The sequence below is a fragment of the Bidens hawaiensis genome, unplaced genomic scaffold (genome assembly GCF_021521415.1).
Source record: "Bidens hawaiensis isolate Kalapana, Puna unplaced genomic scaffold, B.hawaiensis_p1.1 tig00000780_1, whole genome shotgun sequence".
Taxonomy (NCBI): domain Eukaryota; kingdom Viridiplantae; phylum Streptophyta; class Magnoliopsida; order Asterales; family Asteraceae; genus Bidens; species Bidens hawaiensis.
The window spans coordinates 4,011,976-4,031,143 of NW_027491045.1; the positions used below are offsets into that span (position 1 = coordinate 4,011,976).

At 35.9% G+C, this 19,168-nt stretch overlaps 2 protein-coding genes and 1 pseudogene across 3 annotated transcripts in view; 2 read left to right on the plus strand and 1 right to left on the minus strand.

The window, feature by feature from the left end:
- LOC143538731 (uncharacterized) overlaps nt 1-19,168 on the minus strand; it is a 173,681-nt gene that overhangs the window by 79,754 nt on the left and 74,759 nt on the right. The gene's annotated exons all lie outside the window — the stretch shown is intronic.
- On the plus strand, nt 51-11,487 carry LOC143538661 (V-type proton ATPase catalytic subunit A-like; annotated as a pseudogene). Its single transcript, XR_013136283.1, has 20 exons — nt 51-235; nt 2,631-2,757; nt 3,244-3,299; nt 3,383-3,439; nt 3,543-3,654; nt 3,771-3,808; nt 3,917-4,018; nt 4,097-4,153; nt 4,250-4,321; nt 4,398-4,499; nt 4,585-4,647; nt 4,731-4,863; nt 4,954-5,060; nt 5,211-5,405; nt 5,515-5,601; nt 5,693-5,797; nt 5,916-6,013; nt 6,123-6,201; nt 10,889-10,977; nt 11,065-11,487. The product of XR_013136283.1 is annotated as a V-type proton ATPase catalytic subunit A-like (transcript).
- Nucleotides 15,176-17,898, plus strand: LOC143538672 (reticulon-like protein B22). Its single transcript, XM_077032178.1, has 4 exons — nt 15,176-15,402; nt 16,916-17,057; nt 17,495-17,564; nt 17,722-17,898. The coding sequence occupies exons 1-4, from the start codon at nt 15,212-15,214 to the stop codon at nt 17,835-17,837; spliced, it is 519 nt and encodes a 172-aa protein (XP_076888293.1). The 5' UTR covers nt 15,176-15,211; the 3' UTR covers nt 17,838-17,898.

Below are 19,168 nucleotides of genomic sequence, written 5' to 3' on the forward strand. Positions count from 1 at the left end.
CCACTCACACCATACATCACGTTCTTCTTCGTTTGTGAATTCACTAATAATAATAATAATAATAATAATAATAATAATAATAATAATAATAATAATAGCTACCTCTCATTTGTTGCATCTGTGACCTGTTGAAACCCTAACTCATCAATCTGTGAAGATGCCGTCAGCTTACGGTGCTCGATTGACGACCTTTGAGGATTCCGAGAAGGAGAGTGAGTGTGGATACGTTCGTAAGGTCAGTTTTCCGATCTGTTATTCGTTAGCCGTCCGATCGATCGGATTGTGTTTCTACATATATTTTATTATTGATCTGATCTGTTTCCATATTATCATCGCTAACGACTGCACTAGCGCATCATTGTATTTTAATTGAATTGAATTGTATCTTCAGTTATTATGAGAGTTACAGTCAAGCGCCATCTCAATATTAACAATCCAGTTATCCATATATATACTGTATAGAAGTGATCTGGTAGTTAGACACCAAGACTAATTATTTATAAAGGAATTGAATCATAGTATTTTGCTATGCAGTCAATATCAGTGGTATCTCGTTATCGGTCCTGGTGTGAAATATCGGTACCGATAATATCAGTGATATATTGACCGATATTTATCGGTGTTTTAAGTTTGTTTAATGTTAGTGTTTTGAGTCTTAATTAGTTCCTACTTGCTACAGTTGTTAGTGTTTTGCAAGTTGCAATAGGAAAATTTGTTAATAGTAGGAGAGTATACGGAATTGTTAGTGTTAGAGTGCTATATCTATAAATTCTGTTTGATATTAAAATATTACCGATATCCTACCATGATAAACGATATCTCAAATATCGCTCCGCGACCAATATCCGATATTTTTCCGCATTAACTACTTAGGTATTTTGATTTTGGCTTAAGGTTAAGTTCACTAGAACCATGGATACTCTGTCAGTCAGTCACTGATCTGATTGTGTTTATTCGTTAACCTTCCGATCGGTCGGACTGTGTTTATTCACTATTTATATTGATCTGATCTATAATATTATCATTATTGATGATAACTACGATTCTACTGTGATTCTGATTCATTTTTTTTAACCGGATTGTTTGTTTGGTTATTATAAATATTACAGTCAATCGGCATTTGAATTTTGACTGTGTGCAAGGACAGATGCTTTGAAATTGTTTTATTATACATTTATATATTGTGATTTAGGTTTAAATTTTGAGTCTATAGAAGTGATCAAGTAGCTAGGCTCCATATTTATAGAGGAATTGAATTATATTTTTTTGATTTTGCTTTAAGCCCTCTGCAGTCAATACTGCCGATCGGTTATCGGTCCCCATGTGAAATATCGTCAGAATATCAGTAATGATAATATTGGCAATATTGACAGGTATTTGACCTATATACCACCAATATTTCCGATATCAGTTTTTTAAGTCTTAATTATCAATTTTTGGTGTTTAATTTTAGTGTTTAAACTTTTAAGTCTTAAAATCAGTTCCTACTTGCTACAATTGCTATTGTTTTAAAGGTTGGAAAAGGTTAATTTGTTAATGGTAGGAGAGTATGTATAGCAAATTGGTAGTGCTAAATTGCTATATAAATATAAATTCCTTCATGATATTAAAATTACCAATATCTGATATTGTTCCGCATTAACGGCATAGCTCAAGCTAAGTTCACTGTCTTTAACAAATTGGCAATTCTAACTTGGGGAAGGTGAACTTTAATTGATTTTCAAGCGTTGCTACAATTACTTTGCTAATTCTGTTATTTAGTTAACCAGATTCCGGCGTGTGCCTATTTTGTTACATATTTGCCACTCCCTTTTGTAACAGTTGAAAATTTTCTTATTTTTGATAAAGATATATCCCTTTCAAAGAAATTTGTGTGTTTGCATAGTCTTTTATAATTGTATTTCGAAAGTTTCGCTTATTTTGTATATAGTTATCAATTAGTCGGGTTTTACAATTTTGTATGGAGTAAATGTGGTGAATGATAGTGTCATAATCTTCTGATGCGTAGGCCTCAATTTAAATGCTGTTTGAAAGTCTAAAATTTATCTGTTCTGAATCATGCATCTGATAAATTTCTTTAATCAGCTTCTTCAATCTTATTCACACTTATTGATTAATAAATCATATTCTGTTTGCCAAGTCGTGCAACAATCAACATCAGATGTTCACTCTGGATAATATTTACTCATCATCCCAATTTTCTAATTTAAAATCCAACTTAGATGTTGTGCATTATATTAATGGATATAGCATAAGCAGCAACACAGGTTTCTGCATCTGTCTTAAGATGTGTATTTTAAGCATTATGAACTTTAGTTGAATGTTATATTCAGTGATGCTCAATGTTTAAGATGTAAAATGCAGAGTCATCAAAGTTGTTTGGTCCTTCTACTGGTTAATATACTTGGACATGTTTTTGTATCATTGTATATTCATTGAATAGAACAAATAGTTTTGTTTGGACAAATTACTTTGTTAAATGTGTGGGGAGTGGGTGTAGTTTAGAGTTAAATCTTATGTGATACGCTTTTTTTACAACAGAATTTGAATGGCTTCTAAAAAAAATTTGATTATCGTTTGATGAATACCACAAAGAACTTTCAGCTGATGTTGTATTTTGAATTTGGCAGGTATCAGGGCCTGTTGTCATTGCAGATGGAATGGCAGGTGCTGCCATGTATGAACTTGTTCGTGTTGGACATGACAATCTTATTGGGGAAATTATCCGTTTGGAGGGAGATTCTGCTACAATCCAAGGTATTTTAGTTTATATCCCTAAAAGTAGCATTTTGTGGCCTAAGTTACAATTGTGCATTTGAGTGGATACTTTCAGGATAAATGTGATTATTTATAGATTATGTGAACATAATGTAATTGTATTGACACCCCTAAAAGATGCAACATTTTCTATATGTGCTTGACTCCAAAAAAGCAACATTGTGTTGCTTGTAAAAATTCTTTTTTAAATCTACTTGTTTTACCATTAACAAAATCTAAAGATGTTGATGGATTAATTGTGGTCCACAAGTTTTCTTAATATGTCTAGTTTTGTATATTAGTTATTTGATCATTATTCAAAGACTTTTTGCAAAAATAATTGCCCAGTCAATGTAGGAGTACTATATTATGTTTAACATTTGCTTTTAAAGGGCTAATTTAGCAATTCAAGTTGACATGATTCTTGATGCACTTGCATATCTTCAGTTTTATAATATTGAGAAAAAAACATTCAATGAATTGCAGTTTATGAAGAAACAGCTGGGCTGATGGTGAATGATCCTGTTTTGAGGACACACAAGGTATGTAATTTTAGCTCATCACCGATTTTCAGATTTTCCAGTGTTTGAAACTTACTTGCAGTAACTTTTGCTCTACCTTGCAGCCTCTCTCTGTGGAGTTGGGCCCCGGAATATTGGGAAATATATTTGACGGTATTCAGGTTAGCAAACTTCAGTTTTTATGTTTATTTAAACATTTTGTTTCTATATTGCTCTATCTTTTTTCTCAAGAGTTACTAAATGAAGTTTCCTTTATTTATTCAGAGACCTCTGAAAACTATTGCAAAAAGGTCAGGTGATGTCTACATTCCTCGTGGTGTATCCGTCCCAGCTCTTGACAAAGATATCCTTTGGGAATTTCAGCCTAAGAAAATAGGTTTTTTTACATTATTTCTCATTAAAACTTAGAAATTGTGAATCTTGATGTTTAGGAAGTCTACAAATATTTATATAACACATAATTATTAATTTGAGTTTGTGTTCTGATGTCAGGTGTGGGAGATCTTGTTACAGGTGGAGATCTATATGCTGTAAGTTGTTTACAAACCTAGGAAGAAGCTCTTTTGTTTCATATGTATCCAGAATCTTTTGTTATTCTAAAATTTTAATTGTTAATTTTTGTTTTCATATATGTGCAGACCGTGTTTGAGAACAGTTTAGTTGAACATCACATTGCTCTACCTCCTGATGCCATGGGAAAGATAACCTATCTTGCTCCACCTGGTCAATACTCATTGAAGGTATTTCGTTAAAGCTCATTTTGCCATTTATTTTTTCTTTTTCTAACCATGCCTATTTCTGTTTGTTTTTTTATATAGGATACTGTCTTGGAGCTTGAATTTCAAGGTGTAAAGAAAAACTTTACCATGCTTCAGGTTTTCTATCTCTCCTTTAATAAAATGATTTAACCTTTTTAGGTTTTCTATTATTGCACATGTGATTTCTTATTCTTATGCACCTCTTGTTCACAGACTTGGCCTGTACGTACACCTCGCCCTGTTGCATCAAAGCTTGCTGCTGATACCCCTCTTCTTACTGGACAGGTATTTATCTTTAATTTATACAATATCAATGTTAATTTGGCTTTTCATTATTGACCATTTGACCCTTATTTATCAGCGTGTTCTTGATGCCCTTTTCCCTTCTGTGCTTGGTGGAACATGTGCCATTCCCGGTGCCTTTGGCTGTGGGAAAACAGTTATTAGTCAAGCTCTATCTAAGGTATTTTCAATATAGTTGGTTGTTACACATTTGAATAGTTAGATGCTAATATTGTTATCATATTCACTATTTGCTCTTTTTGCAGTATTCAAATTCAGACACTGTTGTGTATGTTGGATGCGGGGAAAGAGGAAATGAAATGGCAGAAGTACGTCCCACTGAATTTTGCTGTTATTTTATGTTTCCTATTCAGATATACACTTTTTAACGCCGTATAATAACTTTTTGCAGGTTCTCATGGATTTCCCTCAATTGACTATGACATTGCCTGATGGCCGTGAAGAATCTGTCATGAAACATACCACACTTGTTGCCAATACTTCTAAAATGCCTGTGGCTGCTCGTGAGGCTTCAATTTATACGGGTAACACACCATTTTGTGTATAATGAGTTGATCAATAGTCTTTCTGAATATGTAAGTTGTAATTTAATTGCATCTTTAATTTCTATACAGGAATTACCATAGCTGAATAATTCCGAGATATGGGCTACAATGTAAGTATGATGGCAGACTCCACTTCACGTTGGGCAGAGGCATTGCGTGAAATTTCTGGTCGTCTGGTACGCATTATTCTATTTTGAACTACTCATCTTAATTTATGATAATATGCATGTTTGAAAATCTTTTTCTTCGTCACTTATCTTTTATATTTAAAATAATGTTTATGATGAATCTGTGATGGAAGTAATTTTGTGTTTGTTCAAATACAGGCAGAAATGCCTGCAGATAGTGGTTATCCTGCTTATCTGGCTGCACGTTTGGCATCCTTTTATGAACGAGCTGGTAAAGTAAAGTGTCTAGGTGGACCAGAACGTAATGGTAGTGTCACAATCGTTGGTGCTGTATCTCCTCCTGGTGGAGATTTCTCAGATCCCGTTACATCTGCCACCCTCAGTATCGTTCAGGTACCTTTAAAAAACATTATACATTTTCAATTTGTTTATTAAGTTTTGTGTGATTTGTAGTCACGAGTTGTTCAAAACCACTAATGTTACATGTTCCACATTTTGTCAGGTTTTCTGGGGTCTAGATAAGAAGCTTGCCCAAAGGAAACATTTTCCTTCTGTTAACTGGCTTATCTCCTACTCAAAGTACTCAACGGTACGTTGTTGAAATAAATGAATTTATGATGTCAAAACACACACACACACACACACACAGAGTTACTGAACAACTATTGCTTATTATTCAGGCTCTAGAATCTTTCTATGAGAAGTTTGATTCAGATTTCATCGACATTAGGACAAAGGCCCGTGAGGTGCTGCAGAGAGAAGATGATCTTAATGAAATTGTCCAGGTATGTTATGGTTTTATCGACATTAGTACAAGTCAAAATAATGGTTTTTATTGTTTAATACTTATAATATGTGATATAACATGCTTTTTGCTAAAAGGATACTATTATTTTTGTTTCACTTGTGGGGAAAGATGCTTTAGCTGAAACAGATAAGATTACCTTAGAGACTGCAAAACTTTTAAGGGAAGACTATCTTGCTCAAAATGCATTCACACCGTAAGTACCCCCCCCCCCCCCCTCCTTCTTAAAAACCGAACTTTTGTAAACTAGTTTGTTTTTACTATATGCGCATTTGTTTAGAACTTTCGTGTTGTGGAAATGACAGATATGATAAGTTCTGCCCCTTCTACAAATCTGTTTGGATGATGCGCAATATTATCCATTTCTACAATTTAGCCAATCAGGTATGCTGTCGTCGGTTTTATTTATGTTAAGTTTAAAGCTTAGATTGCTGATAGGTTCTTTTTTTCGCATAAAATAGACAAATGAAAATGCATGCTGATATTTTATGCAAAAAAATCTTAATTAGTTAAAAATTACTTCCTCCGTCCCATTAAAAGTGTCCACATTTCCTTTTTTATTTGTCCCATTACAAATGTCCACTTTCACAATTTATTAGTCAATTTTCAAGTTTACCCTTAAACACACACAACTAACATTAATAAACAATATTGATGGACCCAAACAAAACTAAGTTTAAACACACACAACTAACATTAATAAACAATATTGATGGACCCAAACAAAACTAAATTTATTAGTCAATTAAGTTCCTCTTATTACTTAATGGCCAAAACAAAACTAAGTTTATATAGAATTTAAACGTTTTGTATTGTAAACAATAACAACTCCGAGCAATAGCTTCGAAAACCGATCTTTCATCAACTGAATCTCTGTAAACAACGATTTCTTTATCTCATCTTCTTCTCTCTTCTTCTCCGATTTCAAACCCTAATTCTTCCTAAATCAAACCTCCGATTTCGATCTCTACCTGCCTTCGGTGTTCAAACGTGTACGGAAGCTCACCTGATTCTGCGTTCTGCTGCCGTCGCTACTCCCTAACCACCGCAAGCACCACCGCAACCATCTTGAGCCGCCGGTGCTGTCATTTGCTATTGCCACCGACTGCTGGTTGTTTTTCCGACGCGCCGCCGCCATTTTCGACGAGCTGCAGCCACCGGAATTCATCTTTTGCTGCTACCACTGGTGTGTCTGTCCGCCGATCTCACAGCTTGCTGGATCTGCTGTCGCGCCGCCTCCTGCCGCTGCGTCACCACCCACGGCCGCCGTTAAAGTCGCCGGAATTGTTGGTTCACCTTGTGTTGTCCCGGTATACTCGTTCCTTTCTCACTATTATTATTATTAGTATTATCATTAGAACATACGTGATCCGGATCTTTGGAGTTTATTTTCATTTTAAGATCTCTTGACTATTATTGTTATTGCTACACACTATTATTATTATTATTATTATTATTATTATTATTATTATTATTAGTTTTTGTTACTATTATTATTATTATTATGATTGATTTGGTGTTCTATTGCTTGTGTTTGTGTGATTAGTTGCAACCATAGAGCGTAGGAACCATGACTATTACTTGAGACCATGTCCTGAAACGAGGGGTGTAGGAAAGAGTAAAGATAGGGAGCGTATATTGCGTTTGGCTTCTTGGAATGTAGGAACATTAAATGGTAAGTTGCTAGAATTGGTAGATGTGCTTAAAAGACGTAGGGTTCAGATAGCATGCCTCCAGGAAACTAAGTGGAAAGGACATAGAGGGGCTGAGTGTAATGGGTATAAGTTGTGGTACTCGGGGTCTGATGGAGCTAGGAATGGAGTGGGGTTTCTAGTGGCTAAGGAAATACACACTAGTGTGGTGGAGGTGATAAGATATAATGACAGGATTATGGTGTTGAAATTAGTACTAGGAGAGGAAGTAGTGGCAGTAGTCTCCGCCTACGCGCCTCATGTAGTCCTAGGGGATCAGGAAAAGAGAGAATTTTGGGATTGCCTAGACGCAGTGGTAGGGGGCATACCTAGGGGGGAGAGGATTTGCATAGGAGGAGATTTTAATGGACACATTGGTAAGGCTAACGATGGTTTTCAAGCCGTTCATGGGGGTTTCGGTTTTGGTGATAGGAATGAGACCGGAACAGATCTTCTAGAGTTTGCGGTGGCACATGACCTAGGTATTATAAATTCTTATTTTAGGAAACAAGATTCTCATTTAATCATTTTAGCAGTGGCGGACGCGACACGCAAATTGACTACCTTTTGATGAGGCAAGGAGACCGACGTTGGTGGAAGGACTGCAAAGTCATACCTGGGGAGGCAGTTGTGACTCAACATCGACTACTAGTGACAGATATAGCCTTCAGAAATAAGCTGACTGTTCGAGAGAAGAAAGGTACACCGAGAATTCGATGGGGAAATTTGAAGGACGAAAATCTCCTACTGTTTTAGGATAAACTCATGCTGCATACGCGGGCTCGACTAAATGGGGACTCAACTCATATATGGGAAGCTATGGAGACAAGGATCATCCAAGTAGCAAAGGAGACTCTCGGGGTCACAACAGGAAAGACAAGTGGGCATAAGGAGGCTTGGTGGTGGAATGACGCGGTGCAAGACAAGATAAGGGACAAACAAGGATTTTTTAGGGAGCTAATGAGGTGCACGAATGAGGAGGAGTGAGGGGAATTGAGGGACAACTACATAACGGCCAAGATAGAGGCGAAGAAGGCAGTGGCGGAAGCAAAGAAGGCGACCTTTAAACGGATGTATGAAAGTCTAGAAACAAAAGAGGGGGAACATGCTATGTTTAAGATTGCCAAAGCCAGGGAGCGTAGAAGGCAAGATCTAGGACCGGTGAAGTTCATAAAGGATACAGATGGGCATGTACTGGTCAAGGAGCATGACATCAAGCTAAGATGGCAAACCTACTTCCACAATCTTTTTAACAATGGGAGAGCTTTCCAAGAAGAACATGACAACACAAACTTTCAACGACAACAATCGAATAACTGCTACTGCCGACGGATCACATGAGAAGAGGTGAAGGATGCACTTAGGAGGATGGGAAGGTCTAAGGCGGTTGGCCCAGACAACATACCCATCGAGGTGTGGAAGTGTCTGGGGGAGGAAGGAGTCATGTGGTTAACTACTCTGTTCAATAGTATTCTCAAATCAGGTAAGATGCCAGACCAGTGGAGGAGCAGCGTTGTAGTCCCTATCTATAAGAACAAAGGAGACGCCCAATGTTGTGGTAACTACCGAGGAATCAAACTACTAAGTCATACTATGAAGCTATGGGAAAGAGTGATTGGGGGTAGACTTAGACGAGAAACTCAGGTTACGGTCAACCAATTTGGCTTCATGCTGGGCCGTTCCACCACAGAGGCAATACACCTTATAAGAAGATTAATGGAAAAGTATAGGGAGAAGAAGCGTGATCTACATATGGTGTTTATTGACCTAGAAAAGGCCTACGACAGTGTGCCACGACAGGTGCTCTGGGAGTGCTTGGAGGGTAGAAGAGTGCCCAGGAAATACATAGAGATAATTATGGATATGTATACCAGGAGTGAAACAAGTGTCCGTGCGCCAGTGGGGGATACTGATTTCTTTCCTGTAGAGGTAGGTCTTCACCAGGGGTCAGCGTTGAGCCCGTTTCTTTTTGCAGTAGTCTTGGATGAGTTGTCAAAGTCGATTCAGGGGACTCTCCTGTGGTGCATGATGTTCGCAGACGATATTGTGTTACTTGCTGAGAAAAAACAAGATCTAAACATGAGGCTTGAGGAGTGGCGAACAACCTTAGAGACAAAAGGTTTAAAGATTAGCCGATCTAATACGGAGTACCTCCACTGTGATTTTGGTGGGATAAACGACAATGAAGACGCACAGATCACAATTGAAGGTCAGGTGGTCCCGCAGGTAACGAAGTTCAAGTATTTAGGATCATTTGTACAGAGCGATGGGGAATTAGACAGTGATGTGACCCACTGAGTTCAGGTAGGATGGTGTAGATGGAAAGCAGCCACAGGTATATTGTGCGACAAGAGTTTCCCGACTAAACTAAAGGGAAAATTCTATAGGGTGGCAGTTAGACCTGCAATGCTATATGGAACAGATTGTTGGGCCATCAAGAAGGCACAAGTGCGGAAGATGGAGGTAGCATAAATGAGAATGCTACGTTGGATGTGTGGGCACACAAGGCTAGACCGAATAAGAAACGTCGAGTTTCGCGAGAGATTAGGGGTGACGAACATAGCAGATAAGATAAGAGAGTGGAGATTGAGATGGTTTGGACATGTAAAGAGAAGACAGACGACGAATCCTGTTATATCCGTAGAAAACATTACTATAGAGGGGAGGAGGGTAGAGGACGACCGAAATTGACTTGGGATGAGAGGATTAGGCATGATTTGATAGACCTAAACCTCTCCGAGGACATGGTTGAGGATAGGAATTCGTGGAGAAGTAGAATTAAAGTTAAGGATTTTTAGAGAGAATTGAATACCTTAGGGCTTAGAATTAACTTATTTAGGTCACATACCATAATGGTATTTCCCTTACATATATTATTATTATTATTATAATTATTATTAGCTTTTATATAGCTGTTAAACTGTGATCTTATTATTAATATTATTATAATTAGTAGTAGTTTTTATATAACTGTTAAACTTTGATTTCCTTTATTTTGCTTCATACACATGTAGTTAGAGCCGAGGGTCTCTCTGGAAGCCACCTCTTTATTCCTTTGGATAGAGGTACGGTGTGCCTACATCCCACCCTCCCCAGACCCTACTTATAGCTTTGCTGTCGGTGGGATTTTACTGGGTATGATTGATTGATTGATTGATTGATGGACCCACTTTCCAAGGGCATTATTGTCATTTGGTAAGCAAAGAAAATAATAATTTAATCTACCTTAAACTTTGTGTTTTTCAAACTAAGACACTTTGACCGCGACGGAGGGAGTATTATTATTATTGTTGTTGTTGTTGTTATTATTATTATTATTATTATCTCAGAATGATTAGCATCTTTATGTCTATTGACTATTATAAACACCTATAAAACAGGCGGTAGAGCGAGGAGCTGGAATGGATGGCCAGAAGATCACTTACTCACTGATCAAGCATCGGTTGGGTGATCTATTTTACCGCTTAGTGTAAGTGAACTTTGCAGTCGAGTGTTCATTCATATTGCGGGGACCTGAATTAGTTAGCTTATTAAACTGGTAATTGAATTATAACAGGTCTCAGAAGTTTGAAGATCCAGCTGAAGGTGAAGATGTCCTTATCGGGAAATTCAAGAAACTGAATGAAGATCTTACGTCTGGTTTCCGCAACCTTGAGGATCACGCAATAATCAAGCTATTTGATGATTTTCATTTCTCAAGTCGGTTTCGGGGAAGGTGTGTTGTTTCTCAGTGCATAGTTGATTTATTTATTTTTCAAAGGATGTTTGTTTATTGTCATTTTGTGTTGTGTAGCTATAATTATTTCTGCATCCTTTGGACATTTTGTGTCTTGAGAGTTGAAATAAAGCAGAGAACAGAACCGCATGTAGGTTACTATGTTGATGCTACTGTTGGATTATTATTATTATCATTATTATTTGTTTAATTATCAATATGAATAAATGGTGGATGATATAAATAGTAGTGTTTTTGTGTGTTTTGAACAACCAGAAGCTTGTTTTTTTAGCAACAAAGTTGCAGGAGTTTATGGACATTACACCAAACCGAAAAAAAATGTATCCAAATTACTTACTGTGTTATATCTAGTCCTAAATATGCAGTAAAATCACGTTGTAAGTGACACTAAGATCGGCTTATTTATAGCTCTTTTTCTAAAGCTTGGGTTTGACTCGTGAGTTGTTTTTTCAAACCCTAGTTTGGCTCGTTTTTTGTTTAATAGTTTAACTTATTTTTTTTTTTAATTATTTTATATATTTTGAGAATAACTTTAAGGAAGCATGAGCTTGGCTTGAGCTCGTCTAGTACCTTAAACAAGCCAAAGTTTGGTTCGAGTTCAATTGTGAAGTGTAAAATTAATACATAGAAGTCAACAAGAGGTAAAACTATAAAATACACAAGGCTCGTTAAGACTTGATATGCCTAAATGAGCTTCCCATACAAGGTTTGAGCTCGGGCTCGATAACTAAACAACCTTTACGAGGCTTGGGCTTGAAAAAGCTCCTTTAGTTCGAAAAACCTAGGCTCATACCCAATTTCAAGGAGCGCGCGAGTTGCTCGACTCGTTTGTACCCTAAGAGTCTGTATTGAGAATCTTAGTTTCATACCCAACCAACATCGAGGATGCCTATTGAATTGTTAAAACTTACGCTGAGGGATTTCCAAACGTATTTCTTACCATTTTAACATCTATATAAGTTTATTGTATAAGAAAGTCAGAAACATAAAACTAAAAAATAGTAGATTGGTAAATGACACTATGTGACAACCCGCAATATCCGTACAAATTTTAAACAAAGATTAGACATAATTACATTATATAAATGCCTTAGATTAGATGCTTATTTATTAACCACCAAAAGTGTAACGAATTGCGTTCATGTATACCATCCACGTTAGGCGAATACAGGGATTACCGCGTCACACGCACAAACACTTGACACGGCGATTGGTGTTACTATATGTTGAATAGTAAAATAACAATTTTATAACAGTGTTTATATTTGGTAAAGAAACTCATGCAAACAAACACATGGTATAACAAATAATCTTGTAATGTTTAATATAATAATACATAACATATGAATTAGGTGAGATACAATGCACGAAAACATTATTAATAGTTAATGTTACTCTAATTGAATGCACAAAATTATTAAATATAATAATATTATTATATATATATAAACACATATCTAATATTTGTAACCGAATCCATGTATCAGACAAACACTCATCTTTATAAATTACACCAAATAGTGTAAGACTAGTGATTTGTATGCAATACTTCTTTCTAGACAAAAAGAGAGATTACACTAAATGGTGATAGGAACGTAAAAGAAGCTTTCACTATTCACTTTTTGACCAAAAGGTTTTACCTCATATAAGGATTACACAAGAAAGGATAGGCTAGGGGTCAAATAATGGAAAGTACACTCATTTGCACACCAAACACCAAAACCGTTGCCACCATCCCTTTTGTTCTTTCAATCCACGGTTCATGCACATACACACCTACAATACATGTAATTGAACCCCTAGTGACAAGAATCTATATAAGAACACCATAACTTTGAGATTTCTTACAACACTTTTCAAACATCAAACACATCCCCAAATCTCCATAACTTTCAGCCCCCTTCCCTCCCTCTCTAACCATACCACACTTCCACCATAAACCACCACAATAGCCTCTCACCGCCACCGTAGTCCGTCACCACCTTCATACATTACCATCACCTAGTTCTGTCAACATATTCGGGAAGGGTTAAGCATGTTTATGAAGGGATATTCAAGTTATAGGAGTTAGATTCAAGTGTTAGTGCTCAAGATCTTTTCTATTTACCACCACCATAATAGTATTTCATTTATAGACGCGTGTAGGACGATAACAAACAAGAATTCTTACACATCACTCACTGACGCCAAGGTGAGTTTCACGGCCCCTTTTCTCTTTTACTGTTTTACAAACTAGGGGGAGAAACATACTAAACTTATTTGATAACTTTGCATGGACTTAGTAAATTTGCATAAACTTATTTAGTAACTTTTCATAAACTTGTTTGGTTACGTTTCATAAATTTATTTAGTAACTTTTCATAAACTTATATGATTACGTTTTATAAACTTATTTAGTAACGTTGCATAAACTTATTTGACAACTTTACATAAAATTATTTAATACGATAATTAGTAAACAAGACATAGAATCTTTATATGAGCATGAGTTACACAAGGCCCTTAAGATCTTCGGATCAATACATTCTATAATCATTAACTATGGGTTTAGCCGAAGAATATGTGGGTGGTACTATCGGGATTGATCCCCCGCTCATGGTTAGTCGCTCTAACTGACGTGTTAATGGGAACATATATTCTATAATTCACACCGTGATGGCACGGTTATCGGGCATACATATGGATTTGGGTTTGATTATAGCTCATTGTCATATATTAATTCGTATTCTTAGCTAGTCTACGGAGGATTATCGATCTTGTTTAGGTTATCGTATATATCATATTGCATTGCCTACACTCATTTATATATCTAAAAGGGCTTTTACCTTCATAAACGTAAACTTTTTGGACAACGTTTTCATCGGGAAAATGCACTCATAACAAATAAAGTTTTCAACTTCATAAATAAGTTTTAAGGTACATTTTAATCACAAAGACATAAATAACTTTTAATCCGCGTTTTATCAACGTAAAAATGAACAAGTTTTAAAGCACGTTTTTGTTATGAAAACACAAGCTTTTGATAAATGTTTTAATCATGAAAGCATATATTTTAAAAATCATTACTTGTTTTATACATTTTAAATATTTGAAACTAAATATTCTCAAAACAATGGGTTTAATCATGCATTAAAAACCTGTGAACTCAACAACATTATGTTGACTTTTAAGTATGTTTTTCAGGTTATTAAATTCAGGAAGGTATTTCTGGGCATATACAAGCATAGCATCGCATGTAGGATCACCACGTAAATCAATAGCTGTGATTATCCATGAACGTCGCGCGCCCGCGTTTTTGCCTTGGCGGGGTGTGACACACTATTACCTAAGAACAAATGGAAATAAAAACTAGAATATGATTACTGATAGTAGTGTTCGAGTAAACATGTATGCATGTTTTGAATAATTGAACCAAGTATCACCTAATACCATACCCCTCCCGTACCCGTAAACATATACTACTACTACTATCACTATTATTATTATTATTATTATTATTAATAAAAGAAAGATTTACTATGTGAGGAGTAATAACTATATTGCATAAATTTTCTTCTATGCTTTGAATCCTTCAACTCATGAGCCATACTCTGACAAAACCAATATACAACATAATATCTTCCCTACATCATAAACTAAATTAAAAGAACATTATCATCAATTTTATTTCTAATAATTGCTTCCGTATAAATAGTTCTTTTAATTGATACTTTTAGCCGATTCTTTCCGTTAGTTTCATTGAATTATTTCAAAAATTATCGTTTAGTGTACTTTAATTTAATTTATGATTATTCTAAAATGTAATTCAATAGAGATAAAAGAACTGCAAGACCGGGTACCAACGCAACACACAAATACGCTAATTAGTTGATCGAGTGGTTTCACGTGCGAGTACACAAATAGACTAATCGTCATGATACACAACAATAATAAGAAGATTAATAATAATAATAATAATAATAATAACATGGAGTTACGATCATCATCAGTAGTAATAGGCAAAGCAAAGCCACTAATCGTCATGACGTGTGCTACGTTAGTCTACTACCACTGCGCCTTTCGTAATTCCACCTTAATTACACTCGCCTCTGACGTCATCATCGTCCTCATTTGCTCACTCGCTATTCTCGGCTTACTCTTCCGTCAGATGAATATTCAGTACGTGTTTCCGTTTCTGTTAATATCATTTTCCACATTTTTTTAGGTTTTATTTGTTAATATTACTTGTGTGTTAGGTTAGGGCTTCGGTAAGCTTTTATCGGCTTCGTTTATTAAGGAAATGAACTTGTTCGTGAACGGTTAAGGAACGTATACATGTTAATGATTTTGCCTTAGTTTAGGGCTTCGGTAAGCTGTTGTTGGAGAAGCGAACTTTAACGAACGCGTAACGGAATGAAGTTTTAGTGTTCGTGTTCGTTTGTTAAGGAACGGATACGTGTTAATGACTTAGTTTGTATTGATAACAATTTAATTCCTGCAACTTTTAGGTTTTTATCTTTTTTTAATTTTTCACGTAACGTGTGCGTAAAGTTAGGGCTTCATTAAGCTTTTAGCAGATAAGCGAACGGTTAACAAACCAAGTTTTTTGTTCGTGTTCGTTTATGAAGAAAACGAGCTCGTTCGTGAACGGTTAACGAACACAAAGAATGTTTTATTTGATTTGGCCAACAGAGAATGGCCAGTGTCAATGGTTCGGTCCAGCTACCGAGTTTCTTGTTTGTGTTTGTTCATTAAGGAAAACGAGTTTAGTTTTGTGTTGATGACAATTTAATTTCCCCAGCTTTTAGGTTTTGTTTGTTGATATTACGTGTGCGTTAATTTAGGGCTTCGTTAAGCTATTATTAGATAAGCGAATGTGAACAAACACCTGACAGGACCACGTTTTTTGTTCTTGTTCATTAATTAAGGAAACGAGCTTGTTCGTGAACGGTTAGCGAACACAAACAATGTTTTATTTGATTTGGCTAGCTGAGAATAGTTAAGTGTCAACGGGTCGGTCCAGCTACCATAATGGTCATGCTAATTTTACATATAATGTAATCACGTAATGCTCTTATATTTTTAACAAACATTAACGAACATAATTTGGGGTTGTAAACGGATCGAACTAAACGAGGCCTTGTTCATGTTTGTTCGTTAAGCTTTTATCAGATAAACGAATGGTTCACGAACGCCCGACTGTCCAAGCTTTCTCACTTTCTTGATCGTGTTCCTTCATTAAGGAAATGAACTTGTTCATGAAAGGTTAACGAACACAAACGAACGAGCACAAACAATGTTTCATTGTATTTGGTTAAATGCTAACTGAGAATGGTCAGTGTCAAAGGTTAGGTCCAGCTACCAAGTTTGTGTTGGTGTTAGTTTTAACATTCATATCTGTATGTTAATTTGTATAAATTAATCACATAATGCTCATATATATTTTTTAATGATAACGAACATTAACGGACGTAACCAAACGTAAACGAGCAAATTATCAACATTCACGAACACAAATGAAAGAGCATGGCCTCTGTTCGTGTTCGTTTATTTAGTTAATAGAACAAAATATCTTGTTCATGTTCGTTTATATGTTAACCGAACTTCCCTGAACGTTTGGTTCGTTTACAGCCCTAGTAGTTGTCGTTTCTGATTTGGAGGTTTGGTTGATTTGTGTTCTATGATTTTGCAGAGTGCTTGTGGATCCCCTGGAGTGGCAGATATCTCAGGATACTGCAAACAGTTTGTTCGCATGTTTGGCTAATACTGTTGGTGCTACTGAATCTGTTCTTAGGGTTGCTGCAACTGGTCATGACAAACGCCTGTTTCTGAAGGTAATCACCGATCAACAGTTGCTGCAGATGAAAGTTTTTATAATAACATAATGGCTATAGTGTTCTGCTGCATATGATTTAAGATTGTTTGTCAATTAGGAAGCCATTGCCTTAAGTTTGTGTGGAATTGTGACAGGTTAAGAGATAATGAATTAGGTCTATGGTTATATTGTTATTAAGTAGGAAAATTGCTAGAAATCATAATAGGGATATTAGAAATGGTATTAACATGTAACAATATTAACAAGCAAATGATTATATAACATATAAATTTTTACAACTTAATTGGTAGTCTTTGATATTAGATGGAGTGATGGACACAGCTTACAAAAACATTCAGTCTGTCATTGTTTCTTGTTTGTGTTTTTTACTGTTTTTTTAAGAAAGATAACTCGAGAACAACAATAAGTTATAATCTTGTTTCTCATTTGTAATAGGTGGTTGTCACTCTTTATTTGCTATCTGCTTTGGGAAGAGTGGTATCAGGTGTTACTGTTGCTTATGCTGGTATGCATTCACCTCTCTCGCTCTCTTTCTCACACACACGCACACAGTGATGACCACTTATTTTAGTTGACCGACTCTTTTTGTTGTGTCGCTTTTTTTGGAAATTTATCATGTGCAACTTGCAAGCTTAACATTTGACTTGTAACCTTGGCAACAGGAGTGAGCTTGTTTTGTCTGTCTATTCTTGCTGAAAATTCGTCTTTGTTTGCGACGTGCTCACCAAAGTTTTGCTGGAGAAGAGATAGCCCGAATGATGTGCTAGATTCCACATAACTCCCTGTAGTTGTAGTTGGTGCACGGTCTGTAGGTCACAGTTTTAAGTATTCTGTTTCCGGGTTTATATTAAAATTTTCTTGGAATTTTGTATCCAACATCTAAACATGTTTGGCGTGCGGTGATATACCAGTACAACCGCTAGTTAAACGTGTTTGGACGTGTTTTGAGTAAAAACAATCCCAATTTACTCAAAACACGCTTAACTAGTGGTTGTACTGGTATTCTTTTGAGTAGGCTTCTTTTACACCTATTAGATCTTAAAACTCGCTCGTAATTACTATTGATATGTAGATAAAACTATCTTGATTCCTTCACATTCATTCACTTCTTAAAGCATATGTTTTATTTTATATTTTGAAACATCATATACGGCGGAAATGAATAAGAACAAAACAATCAAGATTCAATAACACTTTTAATATCATTCATCGAGCGTTTTTGTGTGGTCAAAAGTCAGTCACTATTGTAAACCGTTGAACATATATGAGTTGTATATCCAATCTTAAGAAGACATGATCCTTGGTTGATTACTTAGAACACTTTTAGAAGTATCAGTATCGTCACATGAACTGTAGATGCATGAAATAGATGTACCGCAAACTCCATGGTTCCTAATGGAATAAGCGACAAAGCTACCTTGGCGCACACTGCTATTAAACCACTGCCCTCCGTAAGTTAAACTAGTGCTTGTTGCACGAGGTGCTAAAACTTGGGTGCTTTGTATCCATTGAGCAAAGACGGGTTGCAATTGGAAAGTTGTATATGAAAATATATCTTGAGGACGCTCTAAAACGCCCATAGTTTCTTATGAATATACAAACCAAAATTAAAGTCCATCCATAAAAAGGGAGATTTTACCCCAAGGTCAGAGAAATCTTATCATAATTATACATAATTTACTGTTCAACTTTTATAGGATTTTGCTAAATCAGTCAACAAATCCAATATTAACCTCATAACTTTCCTTACGGGACATTGCAAGTTCGAGTCTTGCCTGCATCAATTTACTCCATATTAAACATAGGGTTTTCCCGGTTATGAATTTCCACCTAGGCGGACGAGCCAGATAGTTTACCTAAATTACGGATACAATTACGAGCTTGAATTTAAATCATAACCTAATTACATAAATACTTAGCAACCCATACATCCTATTTCTCCCACCAATATGCTTTCTTCAACCCATTCAACCTTCAAACAAAACTACAAAAACGTAAGTAATCTTCTTCTTACTGCAACCCGAACAAATAACTCTGTGTACAAAAAAACGCATAAATGAACATCAAAACATATGAATGGAGGCAAAAGGCAAAAGTGGAGGTCAAAAT